This window comes from Manis pentadactyla, chromosome 10, assembly GCF_030020395.1.
Source record: "Manis pentadactyla isolate mManPen7 chromosome 10, mManPen7.hap1, whole genome shotgun sequence".
Classification (NCBI taxonomy): Eukaryota; Metazoa; Chordata; class Mammalia; order Pholidota; family Manidae; genus Manis; species Manis pentadactyla.
This window is the reverse complement of record NC_080028.1, coordinates 6,168,696-6,186,885: the sequence shown is the minus strand read 5'-3', so window position 1 is coordinate 6,186,885 and position 18,190 is coordinate 6,168,696. Positions and strand designations below refer to the sequence as shown.

General features: G+C 48.2%; 1 protein-coding gene across 2 annotated transcripts in view; it reads right to left on the bottom strand.

The window, feature by feature from the left end:
• Positions 1 to 503: 503 nt before the first annotated feature.
• The window catches only part of ARFGAP3 (ADP ribosylation factor GTPase activating protein 3), a 57,434-nt gene continuing 39,747 nt past the window's right edge, over positions 504 to 18,190 (bottom strand). For both annotated transcript variants that reach the window (XM_036931517.2, XM_036931518.2), the window contains 4 exons: positions 10,177 to 10,300; positions 9,062 to 9,152; positions 3,159 to 3,280; positions 504 to 1,547 (listed from right to left, as the gene is read on the bottom strand). In XM_036931517.2, coding sequence (XP_036787412.2) covers positions 1,530 to 1,547; positions 3,159 to 3,280; positions 9,062 to 9,152; positions 10,177 to 10,300 — 355 coding nt within the window. In that variant the 3' untranslated portion in view covers positions 504 to 1,529. The remainder of the gene's footprint in view (positions 1,548 to 3,158; positions 3,281 to 9,061; positions 9,153 to 10,176; positions 10,301 to 18,190) is intronic.

Genomic DNA, 18,190 nt, shown 5'->3' with positions numbered 1-18,190 from the left:
CCCTCCTAAAACTCGTTTGTTGAAACCCCAACACCTAGTGTGAAAGTATTTGGAGATGGGACCTTAAAGTAAGTAATAAAGGTTAAATGGGGTCATAAGGGTGGGGCCCAGATCCCACAGCACTGGTGCCCTTGTAACAAGAGGAAGAGATGCCAGGGAACTCTGACCCTCTTGAGGACACGGAAGAGAAGGTGGCCATGTGCACACCAAGAGCCGCCCTGCTGGCACCGTGGCCTTGGACTTCTGGCCTCCACACGGAGACAGCGCCTTCCTTCTGTTGTGTGAGCCTCCCAGTCTCTGGCCCCTGGGCTCCAGAGACACCACTCTGCACACCCTCGCTTTCAGGGAGGACACGCTACCTTGCGCCCTCCCTGGGGACACCGCCTCAGTTAATGACAACTGCTCTCAGATGCTAAGAGATCCACCTGTAGTTAAATTGCAATTCAAAGGAACGCCAATTACATGACACATAAAAAGCTTTTTACAAAAAGTGGGCCACACAATCTGGTGCAACTGTTTATTATACTTAGACTCTACAAATTCAAGCTTTTAAGAAAAATTCACAAAATATTCAGCTGAAACCATGTTTCTGGTTCATCAAATTCCAAATGTATTTAACTGTGCTAAATAATATATCCTACTGCTGTCTAAAACACAGCCAAATTATTTTTTATTCATTTACACACATTCTGTAATTTTTGTGAAAACCAAGATAAAAAATGCCAACACTATTACTCAATTACCACTACTATTTCCCCATGCACTGAAATATTTTCTGTGAGTGTATCTTACCTTATTCACTTTTAATTCTGTACACTATATTGATTTATAAACTCTTCTTACATTTCCCATAAATTCAAACAGCAACACCTTGTCAAAAGATTAATTCCCTTGGCAATGAAGAAGCGTAGATTTGTTAAAAGCACTCATTAAAAAAAAAATTTTTTTAAATTTATAGATCATACAAAGTAACTTACAAAGGGACAGACAGCTTTAAACATTATTTTGAAATCACCTTAATATGTGAAAAACAGAAATGAAGCAACTTGTCAAATTAGACACCAGTCATGTTTTTAGTCTTTTGTCTTTATTCTTTGCTCTCTTTTTAATGAAATGTGCATTGGGAATTTTGTTTCTCCAGGCCCACCCAGCATCAGCTGACTTTGGTAGCCCTCAGCCAAGAGACACACAGCACGGAGACCCGCACAAAGGGCACTCTGCCTGGAGGTGGGGGTGGAGCCCGTGTCCCCATTTAGGGGACCCCCGGCTGCTGGAACTGAAGATTTCAGGAAAATAAAGCAGGGATTCGCATGGGTGTGTAGAAAGGACAGCGTGCACAGGAAGTGACACAAAACAGAAATTAGAGTACAGCTTCCACTACGTCAAAAACAAGAATTTCTCAAAAGAATTATTAGAAATCAGGAATGCATATATACTATGTGAAAAAGTAGCAAGACAATCCACAAGGCTGGCTGGTCTCCGCTGCTGTCTGTGGTCACATCTCCAGGAGACAGAGTGCCATGTCAGTATCACGACCCGTAGCGGTCCTGGGGAGAGAGAACCTGCACGCTGAGCAGCAATTCCTCCCTGCGAGGCCCACTGCGTGCTCAGTGTCACCCAGACTGACATGACACTGACACCAGGCACCGATGTCCACCATGTGGCGCAAACACACCCCTGGCCATGTACAGGGCCTGCAGCAGATGGCCGTGGGCTCCTGAGGCGCATCCAGCATCTGGCCTCTGTGGCCCAGGCTCCCCGGCTCTGGCAGGGGCTGTGAGGCAGGGAGCAAAGCATCTGGGCACATCGGACAGTGTGACAGGAGGAGGAGGAATGTATTTAGAGTCTGAACCCTGAAACCCTTGTTGGGCTGAGGGATCTTGCTGAAGCAACTTAATCTCTCTGTGCCTCCATTTCTTCACCTATAAAATGGGGACTTGAAAGGGGTTAAACTACAAAATGGGGATGGTTGTCTGTAAGTATGGATGTCAGCGACTTGCAAGGACTGAGGTGGGCTCAGCTGACTGAAGGGACAGGAAGGAGCCCTGTGAATTTTAACCAAGATTATGTTATCAACAGCTGTTCAAATGGCAGGAGCCTCAGGGCTGAGGGCTTCTCCACAGTGGGGGCACCCCCATGCCTCCCCCACCGGGAACCCCTCCAGAGGCCCCAGAGCCCAGGCAGATCAAGTCCTACTCCCTAGGCCATTCCTAAATGCATACTAAAATAACAATGTGAACAAGGAAGTTTGCAAAATAAGCCTTATATCAGAGATGGCCTTAAATTGACCCTTTAAACAACACAGGTTTCAATTATGTAGGTCCACTTAAATGCAGATTTCCAATAAATATATTGGAAAAAATTTTGAATTTGAAAAAAAACATTTTCTTTTCTCTAGCTTACTTTATTATAAGAATACAGAATATATACACATTTAACATATAATATGTGTGCTAACTGACTATGTCATCAGTAATGCTTCCAGTCAACAGTAGGCTCGTAACAGCTAAGGTTTGGGAGCCAAAGTCATATGTGGATTTTCTACGGCGCGGGGGCCGGCCCGCTTCACCCTGCGTTGTTCCAGGGCCAACTGTGTACAAGGCTGTACTATTCTTGCCTTATTGAAAAGACTGAAATACAATCTAAATATTCAACTGGGGAATAGTTAAGTAAATTATATGTACTTCTATTCAACACAGTGTAGGCTCTGAAGAATTTTTAATTATATGAAGATGCTCTTAAAGCATCATGGAGAAAAACAGGATACAAACCATATATACAATATAATCCTTTTTTAATTTTAAAAAGATATATAGAAAATATGTAGCAATCTAGAACTAAAATAAAATATACCAAAATATTAATAGAAGTTTTCCCTGTGTGTGGGGATTATGGGTAATTTAAATTTTCTATTTAAAATTTCACTGTTCCAATGTAGGAAAAAAGTAGATCATGATCATGACAATTCCTGCAACAATTTCCCTAGAGTCATCAATTAGAAAAATTAAACAAATATAAAATTGTGATTTCTGGCTTTCACGGCATCCTGTAGCAAACACATAAATCAATCATAAAAACCTAATTTTCCAGTCCTAATCTCATTCTCGAAACTACAGCCCACCGTCACACTCCCTTAACGTCATCCCGGCGTCACTAACCTGAATCGAAGTCACGACTCCATTGGCAAAGACGGAGAGCTTGCCGGCCACGGATCTCACTCCCTGCTTGAACTGGGCCATGTCGGGAGCCGTGGGCAGCACACTTGTGAGGTTGTAGCTTCCTGCACACAGAGCAGATGCTGGCTTGTCACTCCACCGCAGCCATGGCACAACCAGTGCCCAGGGCACTCGATGACTTAGGGAACGTGTACGCCCCCCCCCCCCCCGCTCCCCACCAAGCAGCAGCTATGGCCAAGGGAAAGGGACCCTACAGGGGTTTAGGACTCAGGGTTCAGTGGCAGCCTCACTGTGAACCCGCTGCAAAACCCCACACGAGAGAGGATGTAGTACTGGGTCTTAGGACAATCACAGGTTCAAATCCTGCCACTGCCACTTCCAAAGCTGTGTGTCTTTGGAGAGGTTCCTCACCCTCTCTGGGCCCCCATTTCCTCCAGGTGCTTACCCCAAGACCTGACAGGTAAGTACTCAGTAAGCGGCAGATGGGTTTTCGTGTGATCAGCATCCCTTCCCTGCTCTTCTGTTAAAAGCCCTCCCCCATCCCTCTGGAGACTCCCTTCGACCCCACCCAGAGGTGGGCACATGACCTGGGCCTGGCCAATCAGAGCATTCCTGGGATTCATGTCGCCTCAAGAAGAGGACACGGCTGCTTGCTCCGGGGTGACCGGCCATGAACTGTGGGTGACGCGCTGCCCCTGCCCCCTCCTCAGGTTGGGGTGGAGGACGCCTGACGCAGTACCAGAGAACGGGGCTCCCCCAGGGAGGTGAGCCAAGTGGGTGAGGCTGACGCTGTTTCCTGACTATGAGCCAGAGCCACACTCGTCCCGGGTTCTCTCAGGGAGACACCCAGCCCTCACCTGTCACCCCGAGGCCGGTGTCGGCCTGGCTTCTAAGGCTTTAGTTGTGCTTGTCCTGACATAAACATCCGCATACTGCCACCAGCACGGGTGAAGCGTGTCAGTGTTTTCACACAGGAAGTGGCCCCGGGGCTGACAACTGGGCTTGTGTGGTGAGCTCCTGTCCTGCAGTGGTAAGAAGATCCAGGAGGCTCCTCGGCTGTCGGAGCCCGAGCCCGGGCCAGCCACCCCGTAAGGCTCGTGTACCTGCCTGTCCCTCGAGCAGCGGAAGGCAGGTCTCTTCCCAGTAACAAACAGACGTGTTTACCCTTCAGCACAGATGCCACCCAGAAGAGACACAGTGTCTACCCACAGCACTGCCTGTGCCCACCACGTGGGGAGGGGCCTCAGGTGCGGGTTCTTCCCCTCTCTGCTCCCAGCTGACTTTTTAAAGTTTTGTAGGCCTTTACTAATTACAGCAGAAGCTCAGTCCAGTGACAGGATCTGGGTTCAAACCCCAGCATAGCTGCCTGCCGGCAGTGCCGCCAGCCTGATGGGTCTTTATGGCAAACAAGGAGCAGTGTGAGACCCCGAGTGTCGACAGCCAGAGCCGCGGCTGCTCCATTATGCAGTGAGGTCCAGAGTAGCCAGGGAGGTGTGCCCAGTGGTCGGTGGGGGTGACCGGAGCCAAAGTGCCACCACGTGTGAGTTTGCAACTTAAGAAATGTTTGCAGTGGAGGGCGCAGCTGGGGTATGACAGTTACGATGTCTCACTAACTACATTCAGGCCCCAGGTGCCCTGCGATGGCTGCCAGTCCCCAGTGTCATTCCTCTTCCCTCTGCTTCTCTGTACAGAACTCCTAAATTCGAACCCTTGCAACAAGGTGCGTCCAGGTGACAGAGTTCTGGTCAATGGGATGTAAACAGAAGTGCCTTACAGGGCTGGGGTATGCCCTTTTCCTTCCTTCTTCCTCTAGCTGGGATGCAGATGTGATGGCTAGAACTGGAGCAGCCATTTAGGGCATGAGGTGAAGTAGAGAATGGAGGTCACGTCCAACAAGATGAAAGGGGCCTGGGTCCTTGGTGCCAAGGAACACGGGCACCAGTCCTGAACTGTCTCCCTAGAATCGTATGTGAGAGAAACAAACTCGGATCTGATCTCGCCTCTGTTACTGTGCACCTTCATCACTTACTTAATGCTCACTAATGATCTAAGTTCCCGGGGGTACTGGTAGCTCCAGAACCCCTGGAGCAGGTGTCGGGTCCCTGGCAAGGCCACTACCCCCCACCCCCGACCACGGGCCGCTGCCTCGGGCTTGCTGTGCTTCCCACTAGAGAGACTGACCGAGGGAGGGGCCCCTGCGTCCGGCAGCCCCCTCCCACCTCTGGTCTCCAGGCGCTGCGTCTCTGAGGGCTGCCCAGGCAGCAGGCCGGAACGGATGGGCAGAACTGGTCAAAAACGGCCCAAGCACACTCAGTCTACACAAAGGGCTCCAGGAAATGGCAGATGAAGCCACTTCCTCAGGAAGAGGCTCCTTGACCTGTGGACTAGGTTTGTCCCCCGTTTCCAAGCTTTCTGTTCCCATAATACCCACAGTGGGCCTGGTGCTGAGGACACCAACACAAACCCGCTTTCCCAGAACTTCCTGCCTCCTGGGGATGGCAGATAATTGGCAGGTGACAACACTAAGGACTCGGGCCACTCCTGTGGCCCAGGCACACTGGTGTGGCTGAGCCTGAGCTGGCAGCCGTGGTCAGGGGTGGGTGGGTCTGAGCGCTCCGAGGAGGCTTACTGACCGATGGCTGGGGGAGGCTGGGAAGGACAGAAAGCAAGGAAGGGCCCTGGGGGTCTGGCTCGAGCAAGCAAGACAGCAGTTCCGCTCTCCAAGGCCGAGGCCCCTGGAGGGAGCAGCCAGGGTAGGTGTCAAGGGGCACACGTGGAGGGCCTTCACTGTGCCCAACGTGGTCAGCAGAGGGCCTGTCAGGTCCTTGCAACCAGGCCCCTGGGGCCACCTCTCAATTCCAGCTTCCGGTCACCGCAACGGGGAAGGAAATGGCATCGTGCACACTGGGGCCTAAAGTGTGAGCCAGAACACATGGCTGCTGTGCACCTGTCACTGGGCCCTGTGCCAGTGGAGTTGGTGGGAAGTGCATTGCTCGTCTGAGCTGGAAGAGCAGCTGGCACGGTGGGGACCCTGGCTCCTGCGCTCAGCCTGACTGACGGGCCCACCGAACAGCACCTACTTCCAGAGCTCACGAGTCCCCCACTTCACTCACTGCCCGTCCACTTGTCACTCAACACCCACCTGAGCTTCCTCTGTGCCAGGCAGGTCAGGTGCCAGGGGACAGAGATGAGAAGGGCCTCAGGGTCCCAAAAGGGGAAATGGACATGGGGGGGCCTCACCCCCAGTGGTGAGAGCACAAGTGGTGGGGATGTGTAAGGTGGCCTAACCAGGGAGCTGCCCTCCAACACAAGGGCAGGATTTTAAGTGCCGGATGACTGCACTGTCCTTGGGACAATCGCCCTTTGGGTTGGGAGAAGAGGCTGGGGGAAGCCAGGGCCAGAGGCAGGAGGGCCAGCACGGCTGCGCCCTGGCATGGGAGACTGGCAGGGCAAATCTGCAGTTATGCGGAAGCTGGAAGAGGCCAGGATAGCTCCCAGGCCCTGCAACAATGAATATTCTATACAATGTCAAGTACCCGTTTCCCTGAAATGGGGGCAAACCAAGAGAAAAAGGAAATGAAGGAGAGTGGCCTGTGGGAAACACCAGGGCCCCTGGGCGAGGCCACACCCAGAAGTACTTCACTTCGCCAGGAGGCACTTGGAATTTGCCTCAGAGAAGTGATGAAGGTGCCCCACGATCCCCACAGTGATACTGGCATTTTGCACAGGGGGAAGCAACCCAAGATAAGGAGCACAGAACAGTCATTTAAACCAGCTCTTGCTCTTTGCTGAAATGTACTCTAAATAAAAAATAAATATTTAATAAGTTGTTCAATACTCTTACATTTAGGGTGGTCATTAAAGGCATCTATCTCATGACAAGCTTGAAGGAAGACACAGAAAAAGGTGACTGTGGCCTGAGCCACCAGGGCTGGGATGCAGGAGAGCAGGGGCGGGAGGCGCTTGCCGAGCAGCAGCCTGGCCAGCTGGGGGTGGGCGGAGGCCTCCGGGTGGCCTGTGTACCCCAGGGTGTGCCTCACTGTCCCGGGGCCGGGCATTTGTCTGGGACCATGCAGGGCCAGAGAAAGTAATGGACCTTTGCTCTCTGAAAGGGACAGGAAAGTGAACACAGGCAGGCTACAAGTTTCCTTTCAACAGCTGGAAAGGCTGCTCTCATTTGATCCCCAAAAGTGTTTTTAATAAACAATGTTTTTTTAGACCGAAACGTTCGGCAACCTGAACTACAAAATTGTGTCTGGCTGGTGGGTGATTTTCCACATACTGGGTTCTCTGCACTGACCTGCCCCCTATGCCAGGGCTTGCGAGATGAGCCAGCACTGATCCACAGAGGTTGGAGGTGGGACTGCTGGAAGCCCCCTGAAGCGCTAAGCACCCTCTGGCAGGGCTGTCACAAAAGCAAGTTGCCCTGAGAGGAGGCCAGGATATGGCAAGTCTGGAGATGAGAACACTGATCCACGTGCCCAACTGCATCCATACCAGTGCAGGAAACACCCATCAGAAAGCAGCGGCCCACCTGGGAGCAACAGGTCCCTCCTGCTCAAGGTCAGGGGGCGCAGCGTCGGCGCAGGGGCATTGTGCTAGGCCGTCACACCCCACCTTGTGGGCAGCACACAGCTGGCTCGCCCACTGTGCGTCAGGCCTGCTCGTCTCTGTGGCTGGCTCCCCAGGCACTCTCTGGCTAGAACACTCCTCCTCATTCTGGTAGGGCCCGCTGAACTCCGAGGGCCAGGGCAGATCATGACAACCCCTAAACCTAACACAGAAGGTCCCAGGCACTCAGTCTGTCCTGTGACCTTCTCTGTGAGGTTGTTTTTCTCTGGACGCAGAACACAGCTGCCCTTGTAGCTGCAAGTCTGTGCTGGTCACCCCATGCCCATGCCTGGCTCCTCCAGGGTTGGAAATGAGGGGATACAGGTGATCCTGGGCCTTGAATGCCTGGCTCTGAGATCCTGCCTTCCCTTGGGCTCTCCTGCTGCACAGGTTCCTGAAATGACCTTAAGAGGCCACTGCTCCTTTAATGTTAGCTATGACACACAGGGACACTCATAGCGCTCCCCTTACCCCTGGGCCCAGCTGGGGCCTCAAATCAAGGGGAGGACTTGAACATAGCTTTCCTGTGGCTCAGGGACACAGAGACACAAGCAGAGAGTGGCACGGTTACGGATGTCTGTGAGGGCCCATGCTCTGAGCTCACTCCCTGGGGCTACTGGACATTTCGCTGGGTCTGAACCCTGGAGAGGGGTGCAAGGGACAGGAACCTCCCCTCCAGCAGCCTGCTTCCAAAGCTGCATTCTGTCTTCCTTGGAACACTCAGGCTGGCAGTTACCTGTGCTATCTGTTTCTGCTTTCCCCTGGGGCCTGGGAAGGCCTGCCAATGTGCCAAACTCTGAGGTGGCACTTCACACGTATCACATCATTTCTGCCTCAGTACAACCTTGGGAGGAAGGCATTATGCATCCCCCTTACAGAGGAGGAACCCGAGGCTAAAAGCAACATGAGATGCTCAAGGTCTTACGGTGAGGTCATAGTCAGTGTCACACAGGGGCCCAGGGCCGTCCGCCTCCAAGTCCGTGACACCACACGAGTCAGAAACCATGGCCACACTGTGTGGGGAAGCACCATGACAATGCTTCAGGAGGACGACTTGCTGAGTAACTTGGGGGGCGATGCTTAAATTTCGTGACCTGGTCTCGCCACATGCAAAGCCTGGAATAGTAACTTCTGCTCTACCCAACTTATGGGGTAAGAGAATCAAGTAACAGTTGCTAACAATGTTGGAAAGGTAGAGAGTTCCTTCAGAGGAAATGTGCTCATCCACACACACAATGGAGACCCACCTGGTGAGCCCCCACCACGCCCATTACCTGCTGTTTGCTTCCTCTGCTCATCAAACAGATCGGCTGAACTTATGGAGGAACTTGCGGAGAGCCTCTCCAGCCGGGCCCTGGTTTCATACTGAGAACACAAGGACGAGGGCACATCAGGCTGGGCCAAAGGCACGCGACTTGGCAAAGCGTTTCCCCGGGGAGCTGCCATCTGCATGTGTCTGCTCCCCTCGGCTCTCTCTCTGGCGGCTGCCCAAGGCCACCACTGCAGCCGGGCCTGGCGGATGGCACGACACTCAGGCTCTGAGGCCATGAGCAGACACACCAACAAACGGTGCCGTGGCCACCAATGGTCAGCGCCGGGGGGAACCCAGAGCAACAGCAAGAGAGTGACAGCTCTGCCATGGAGCTGCTGTCCCCAGCCCACAGGAAAGGCCACTCTACGAAGCTTCCCCAGACCCATTATGTAATTTTGTAACTTGAATGTCATCAACTTTACAACAAGGCAGGTTTTGGGGGTGGGTAAGTAGCCAAGCGGCAACGCTGAATCTTGTGGAAATGCTGGTCAAAGTTCTACTGCTACAAAACAAAACCAGAACACTCTAGGAAATAATTCTCTAGTCCAAGAAGCCTAGTGGTAACACATATCCCCAAGAGTTTTACGGAAGCACTAGTGCTTCAGAATTAGGAGACCTTAAGTCTCTCGTTTCCATTTGAGTCTACTGCTTAGCAAGGCACTTAGCAATCCACTAAGACAAGCTCATTAACATTTCTGAGAAAATAAACATACCTACTTTCCAAAAACATACCTATATACTTCATTTAACTATGGTTACAAATTAGTAAGTAAATTATAGCTGTATCAAAAGTTGTCTGAAATTTATTTAAAAGATACTGAATGGATGGCTGTTCAAAACACTGAGAAAGGAGCAAGAAATATGAGCCCCAGTCCCTACCTTGCAATCATTCCTCCAGCTGGGGCAGTGAGGTGGGGAATTAGTCAGAAAGACGTAGGTTCGAGTCCTGCCTCCAGCACTTGGGCTGGGCCTCTGGCCACCTGGGTCCACCTCAGTGTCCACTACTTCCTCCCACAGCTCCCATGCCCCCCTGCTTCCTGCTCTGTGGGCCCGCACAGAGACTCTCTGGACACTCACATCAGCTTGGGCTTGTCTTCCAAAGTACATATCTGATGAGATGGCTTTGACATTGCCAAACTTCTTCTGGGCCTCATCTGTGTTTTCGGCTGGCTCGTAGTCTGGCTTGCGGCGAGCAGTAGGTCTATAATTAGAAACAGCCAAAATAGGAGTGACATCAGCAAGACGGTGGGATAGGAATTTCTACCAGCATCTCCCCACAGAACACTGATTTTGACAATCACCCACAGACAAGATAGCCTTCTGTGGGGGGCCCAGATTCCAGCAGTGAGGTTCCAGCACACTGTCGCAGTGAAAACTTCAAGACTGGATGCACTGAAGAGTGTAAGAGGACAGTGTCACCCCTTCCCAAGGCAGCATAGCTCAGCACCAAGAGAGAGCCCCATGGCCTGCAATTTCTCCTGTGAGTAGGGGTGAAAGGGTAGTGAGGGGGTGCCTGGTTTCTCCAGCTGTGTGGGAGTTGGCCATGGACACCTACTTCTTTCTCACCCCATCCAGGATACTGAGGTCCATTTGGCCTAGAGGCTGGGAGAGGCTAGAAGCACAGCAGCCAGAGCTCAGAACTCATCAAAGGCACACAGATCCTACTAACCACTTTGTGGACTCCATGAGGAGGCTCACTCATGAGCCACTGGGGACACTTCACCTGTGGAGCCCCAGCTGGCCCATGGGTGCCCTTCAGTGCACTGTACCCTTCAGTGCACTCACCTTCCACAGCCCCCCACATAGCCGGCTCCTTAAACACAGCCCCTGCAGATGGTGAGTGCAAGCCTTTGCAGACAGCTGGTGTACATGAACAGAATGCCAGCCTGACTCTGTGGGATTGAGAGAAAGCACACAAACTCAAGCATTTCCAGGCACCATCCTAGGAAAGCAAACAGGAGACTCTCAGCACCTGGCCTGGCTTGGTGGGATTGAAGGAAGGCACATCATCTTAAGAAGTCACCCCAAAAGGGAATAAGTATACCCATAGAACAGGTCTGAGAAAACTTCAGAATCCTTAGCAGGGCTGACTGTTGAAGGCATTTCTCTTCCAAAGCCAGTTGCTGCAGACTGGAAGAAGAGACTCCTTCAAATGCAAAGACAGCAACACAGACCCCAAGGAATACAAAAAATCAGGGGGACATGATACCACAAAGGGAACAGTAATTTTCCAGTAACTAGCCCCAATAAATTGCCTAACAAAGAATTAAAAATAATTGGTTAAGGAAGCTCAGTAACCTGTAAGAATGCAGACAGACAACTCAACAAAATCAGGAAAAGAACACACGAACAAAAGGAGACGTTAAACAGAGACAGAAATCACAACAAAGAGCCAAACGGGAACTCTGGAGCTTTGAATATAATGAATGAAATGAAAAATGCAACAATGAGCATCAACAGCAGGCTTAACCAAGCAGAAGAAAGAATCTGAACTCAAAGACAAGTCATTTGAAGTTATCCTGTCAGAGGAGAAAAAAGAATGCTAAAGAGTGAAGGAAGCTAGGGGAATTATGGGGCACCATACGAAAATAATCTATGCATTATGGGAGTCCCAGGAGGAGAAAAGAGGGAGAAAGGAACAGAAGGCTTATTTAAAGAAACAGTGGCTAGAAATGTCCCAAATCTGGAGAGAAGTATGAACTCCAGGTACATGAAGCTCATAGGTCCCCAAACAGATTCAAAAAGGTTTTCACCAGAACATATTATAATAAAACTCAAAAATCAAAGACAAAGAGAGAATTCTGAGACCAAGAGTAAAGAAACTTATCCCGTACAATGGAACACCCCAGTCCCCGAAGAAGGTTATCAGATTTCTCAGCATAACCCTGGCAGGCCAGGAAGTAGTGGTATGACATATTTAAAAGGCTTAAAGAAAAAAAACCTGCCAATCATTAGACTTGTCTCACAAGAAATGCTAGAAGGAATCATTATTATTATTTTAAAAAATGTTCCCTGTCCTTGACTAAAACGAATTCCTCGAGCTGAAATGACAGGATGCTAATTGGTAACATAAAAGTATAAAACTCGGAGAGAGGGGCGGAAGATGGCGGCGTGAGTAGAGCAGCGGAAATCTCCTCCCAAAACAACATATATCTATGAAAATATAACAAAGACAACCCTTCCTAGAATAAAGACCAGAGGACACAGGACAATATCCAGACCACATCCGCACCTGAGAGAACCCAGCGCCTCGCGAAGGGGGTAAGATACAAGCCCCGGCCCCGCGGGAGCCGAGCGCCCCTCCCCCCAGCTCCCGGCGGGAGAAGAGCAGGCAGAGCGGGAGGGAGACGGAGCCCAGGACTGCCGAGCACCCAGCCCCCGCCATCCGGGCCAGAGTGCAGACATAGTGCGTGCGCGGGGCCCTGGATGCCAGGGAAACAGGGCAGCAGGACCAGTGAGCAGAGGCCTGAGGCTGGCGCCGGAGAATGAAGAAAAACGAGCGGCCACCTTTTTTTTTTTTTTGGTGGGCGTTGTTTTGTTTTGGCGGGTGCTTTTTGGAAGTCTCAAAGGGGCAGGGTGGGACACTTAGTCCTGAGGTAGGGAATCCGGGGATCTCTGGGCACCCTAACCCCTGGGCTGCAGGGAGCAGGGAGGCCCCTTACGGAGATAAATAGCCTCCCAGCCGCTCCTGCTCCAACGCGACTCCACCACTTTGGAGCAGCTGCCCGAGCCAGGCCACGCCCACAGCAACAGCGGAGATTAACTCCATAGCAGCCGGGCAGGAAGCAGGAACCCTGTCTGCGCGCAGCTGCGCAGCACAAGCCACTAGAGGCCGCTGTTCTCCCAGGAGAGGAGGGCCACAAACCAACAAGAAAGGAAGTCCTTCCAGCCGCCACTCGTCCCAGTTCTGCAAACTATTCCTATCACCATGAAAAGGCAAAGCTACAGGCAGACAAAGATCACAGAGACAACACCAGAGAAGGAGACAGACCTAACCAGTCTTCCTGACAAAGAATTCAAAATAAGAATCATAAACATGCTGACAGAGATGCAGAGAAATACGCAAGAAAAATGGGATGAAGTCCGGAAGGAGATCACAGATGCCAGAAAGGAGATCGCAGAAATGAAACAAACTCTGGAAGGGTTTATAAGCAGAATGGATAGGATGCAAGAGGCCATTGATGGAACTGAAACCAGAGAACAGGAACGCATAGAAGCTGACATAGAGAGAGATAAAAGGATCTCCAGGAATGAAACAATGTTAAGAGAACTGTGTGACCAATCCAAAAGGAACAATATCCGTATTATAGGGGTTCCAGAAGAAGAAGAAGAGAGAGGAAAAGAGATGGAAAGTATCTTAGAAGAAATAATTGCTGAAAACTTCCCCACACTGGGGGAGGAAGTAATCGAACAGACCACGGAAATACACAGAACCCCCAACAGAAAGGATCCAAGGAGGACAACACCAAGACACATAATAAGTAAAATGGCAAAGATCAAGGACAAGGAAAGAGTTTTAAAGGCAGCTAGAGAGAAAAAGGTCACCTATAAAGGAAAACCCATCAGGCTAACATCAGACTTCTCAACAGAAACCCTACAGGCCAGAAGAGAATGGCATGATATATTTAATACAATGAAACAGAAGGGCCTTGAATCAAGGATACTGTATCCAGCACGACTATCATTCAAATATGACGGTGGGATTAAACCATTCCCAGACAAACAAAAGCTGAGGGAATTTGCTTCCCACAAACCACCTCTACAGGACACCTTACAGGGACTGCTCTAGATGGGAGCACTCCTAGAAAGAGCACAGCACAAAACACCCAACATATGAAGAATCGAGGAGGAGGAACAAGAAGGGAGAGAAGAAAAGAATCTCCAGACAGTGTATATAACAGCTCAATAAGCGAGCTAAGTTAGGCAGTAAGATACTAAAGAGGCTAACCTTGAACCTTTGGTAACCACGAATTTAAAGCCTGCAATGGCTATAAGTACATATCTTTCAATAGTCACCCTAAATGTTAATGGGCTGAATGCACCAATCAAAAGACACAGAGTAATAGAATGGATAAAAAAGCAAGACCCATCTATATGCTGCTTACAAGAAACTCACCTCAAACCCAAAGACATGTACAGACTAAAAGTCAAGGGATGGAAAAACATATTTCAAGCAAACAACAGCGAGAAGAAAGCAGGGGTTGCAGTACTAATATCAGACAAAATAGACTTCAAAACAAAGAAAGTAACAAGAGATAAAGAAGGACACTACATAATGATAAAGGGCTCAGTCCAACAAGGGGATATAACCATTCTAAATATATATGCACCCAACACAGGAGCACCAGCATATGTGAAACAAATACTAACAGAACTAAAGGGGGATATAGACTGCAATGCATTCATTCTAGGAGACTTCAACACACCACTCACCCCAAAGGATAGATCCACTGGGCAGAAAATAAGTAAGGACACGGAAGCACTGAACAACACAGTAGAGCAGATGGACCTAATAGACATCTATAGAACTCTACATCCAAAGCAACAGGATATACATTCTTCTCAAGTGCACATGGAACATTCTCCACAATAGACCACATACTAGGCCACAAAAAGAGCCTCAGAAAATTCCAAAAGATTGAAATCCTACCAACCAACTTTTCAGACCACAAAGGCATAAAACAAGAAATAAACTGTACAAAGAAAGCAAAGAGGCTCACAAACACATGGAGGCTTAACAACACGGTCCTAAATAATCAATGGATCAATGACCAAATCAAAATGGAGATCCAGCAATATATGGAAACAAATGACAACAACAACACTAAGCCCCAACTTCTGTGGGACGCAGCAAAAGCAGTCTTAAGAGGAAAGTATATAGCAATCCAAGCATATTTAAAAAAGGAACAACAATCCCAAATGAATGGTCTAATGTCACAATTATCAAAATTGGAAAAAGAAGAACAAATGAGGCCTAAGGTCAGCAGAAGGAGGGACATAATAAAGATCAGAGAAGAAATAAATAAAATTGAGAAGAATAAAACAATAGCAAAAATCAATGAAACCAAGAGCTGGTTCTTCGAGAAAATAAACAAAATAGATAAGCCTCTACCAGACTTATTAAAAAGAAAAGAGAGTCAACACAAATCAACAGTATCAGAAACGAGAAAGGAAAAATCACGATGGACCCCACAGAAATACAAAGAATTATTAGAGAATACTATGAAAACCTATATGCTAACAAGCTGGGAAACCTAGGAGAAATGGACAACTTCCTAGAAAAATACAACCTTCCAAGATTGACCCAGAAAGAAACAGAAAATCTAAACAGACCAATTACCAGCAACGAAGTTGAAGCGGTAATCAAAAAACTACCCAAGAACAAAACCCCCAGGCCAGATGGATTTACCTCGGAATTTTATCAGACATACAGGGAAGACATAATACCCATTCTCCTTAAAGTTTTCCAAAAAATAGAGGAGGAGGGGATACTCCCAACCTCATTCTACGAGGCCAACATCACCCTAATACCAAAACCAGGCAAAGACCCCACCAAAAAAGAAAACTACAGACCAATATCCCTGATGAACGTAGATGCAAAAATACTCAACAAAATATTAGCAAACCAAATTCAAAAATACATCAAAAGGATCATACACCATGACCAAGTGGGATTCATCCCAGGGATGCAAGGATGGTACAACATTCGAAAGTCCATCAACATCATCCACCACATCAACAAAAAGAAAGACAAAAACCACATGATCATCTCCATAGATGCTGAAAAAGCATTTGACAAAGTTCAACATCCATTCATGATAAAAACTCTCAGTAAAATGGGAATAGAGGGCAAGTACCTCAACATAATAAAGGCCATCTATGATAAACCCACAGCCAACATTATATTGAACAGCGAGAAGCTGAAAGCAGTTCCTCTGAGATCGGGAACTAGACGGGGATGCCCACTCTCTCCACTGTTATTTAACATAGTACTGGAGGTCCTAGCGACGGCAATCAGACAAAACAAAGAAATACAAGGAATCCAGATTGGTAAAGAAGAAGTTAAACTGTCACTATTTGCAGATGACATGATACTGTACATAAAAAACCCTAAAGACTCCACCCCAAAACTACTAGAACTGATATCGGAATACAGCGAAGTTGCAGGAAACAAAATCAACACACAGAAATCTGTGGCTTTCCTATACACTAACAATGAACCAACAGAAAGAGAAATCAGGAAAACAACTCCATTCACAATTGCATCAAAAAAAAAAAAATACCTAGGAATAAACCTAACCAAGGAAGTGAAAGACTTATACTCTGAAAACTACAAGTCACTCTTAAGAGAAATTAAAGGGGACACTAACAGATGGAAACTCATCCCATGCTCGTGGCTAGGAAGAATTAATATCGTCAAAATGGCCATCCTGCCCAAAGCAATATACAGATTTGATGCAATCCCTATGAAACTACCAGCAACATTCTTCAATGAATTGGAACAAATAATTCAAAAATTCATATGTAAACACCAAAGACCCCGAATAGCCAAAGCAATCCTGAGAAAGAAGAATAAAGTAGGGGGGATCTCACTTCCCAACTTCAAGCTCTACTATAAAGCCATAGTAATCAAGACAATTTGGTACTGGCACAAGAGCAGAGCCACAGACCAATGGAACAGACTAGAGAATCCAGACATTAACTCAGACATATATGGTCAATTAATATTTGATAAAGGAGCCATGGACATACAATGGCGAAATGACAGTCTCTTCAACAGGTGGTGCTGGCAAAACTGGACAGCTACATGTAGGAGAATGAAACTGGACCATTGTCTAACCCCATATACAAAAGTAAACTCAAAATGGATCAAAGACCTGAATGTAAGTCATGAAACCGTTAAACTCTTGGAAGAAAACATAGGCACAAACCTCTTAGACATAAACATGAGCGACCTCTTCTTGAACATATCTCCCCGGGCAAGGAAAACAACAGCAAAAATGAATAAGTGGGACTATATTAAGCTGAAAAGCTTCTGTACAGCAAAAGACACCATCAATAGAACAAAAAGGAACCCTACAGTATGGGAGAATATATTTGAAAATGACACATCCGATAAAGGCTTGACGTCCAGAATATATAAAGAGCTCGCACGCCTCAACAAACAAAAAACAAATAACCCAATTAAAAAATGGGCAGAGGAACTGAACAGACAGTTCTCCAAAAAAGAAATACAGATGACCAACAGACACATGAAAAGATGCTCCACATCGCTAATTATCAGAGAAATGCAAATTAAAACTACAATGAGGTATCACCTCACACCAGTAAGGATGGCTGCCATCCAAAAGACAAACAACAACAAATGTTGGCGAGGCTGTGGAGAAAGGGGAACCCTCCTACACTGCTGGTGGGAATGTAAGTTAGTTCAACCTTTGTGGAAAGTAGTATGGAGGTACAGCAAAATGCTCAAAACAGACCTACCATTTGACCCAGGAATTGCACTCCTAGGAATTTACCCTAAGAACGCAGCAATCAAGTTTGAGAAAGACAGATGCACCCCTATGTTTATTGCAGCACTATTTACAATAGCCAAGAATTGGAAGCAACCTAAATGTCCATCGATAGATGAATGGATAAAGAAGATGTGGTACATATACACAATGGAATACTACTCAGCCATAAGAAAAGGGCAAATCCAACCATTTGCAGCAACATGGATGGAGCTCGAGGGTATTATGCTCAGTGAAACAAGCCAAGTGGAGAAAGAGAAATACCAAATGATTTCACTTATCTGTGGAATATAAGAACAAAGGAAAAACTGAAGGAACAAAACAGTAGCAGAATCACAGAACTCAAGAAGGGACTAACAGGTACCAAAGGGAAAGGGACTGGGGAGGATGGGTGGGTAGGGAGGGATAAGGCGGGGAGAAGTAGGGGGGTATTAAGATTAGCATGCATGGCGGGGTAGGAGAAAAGGGAGGGCTGTACAACACAGAGAAGGCAAGTAGTGATTCTACAACATTTTGCTATGCTGATGGACAGTGACTGTAAAGGGGTTTATAGGGGGGACCTGGTATAGGAGAGAGCC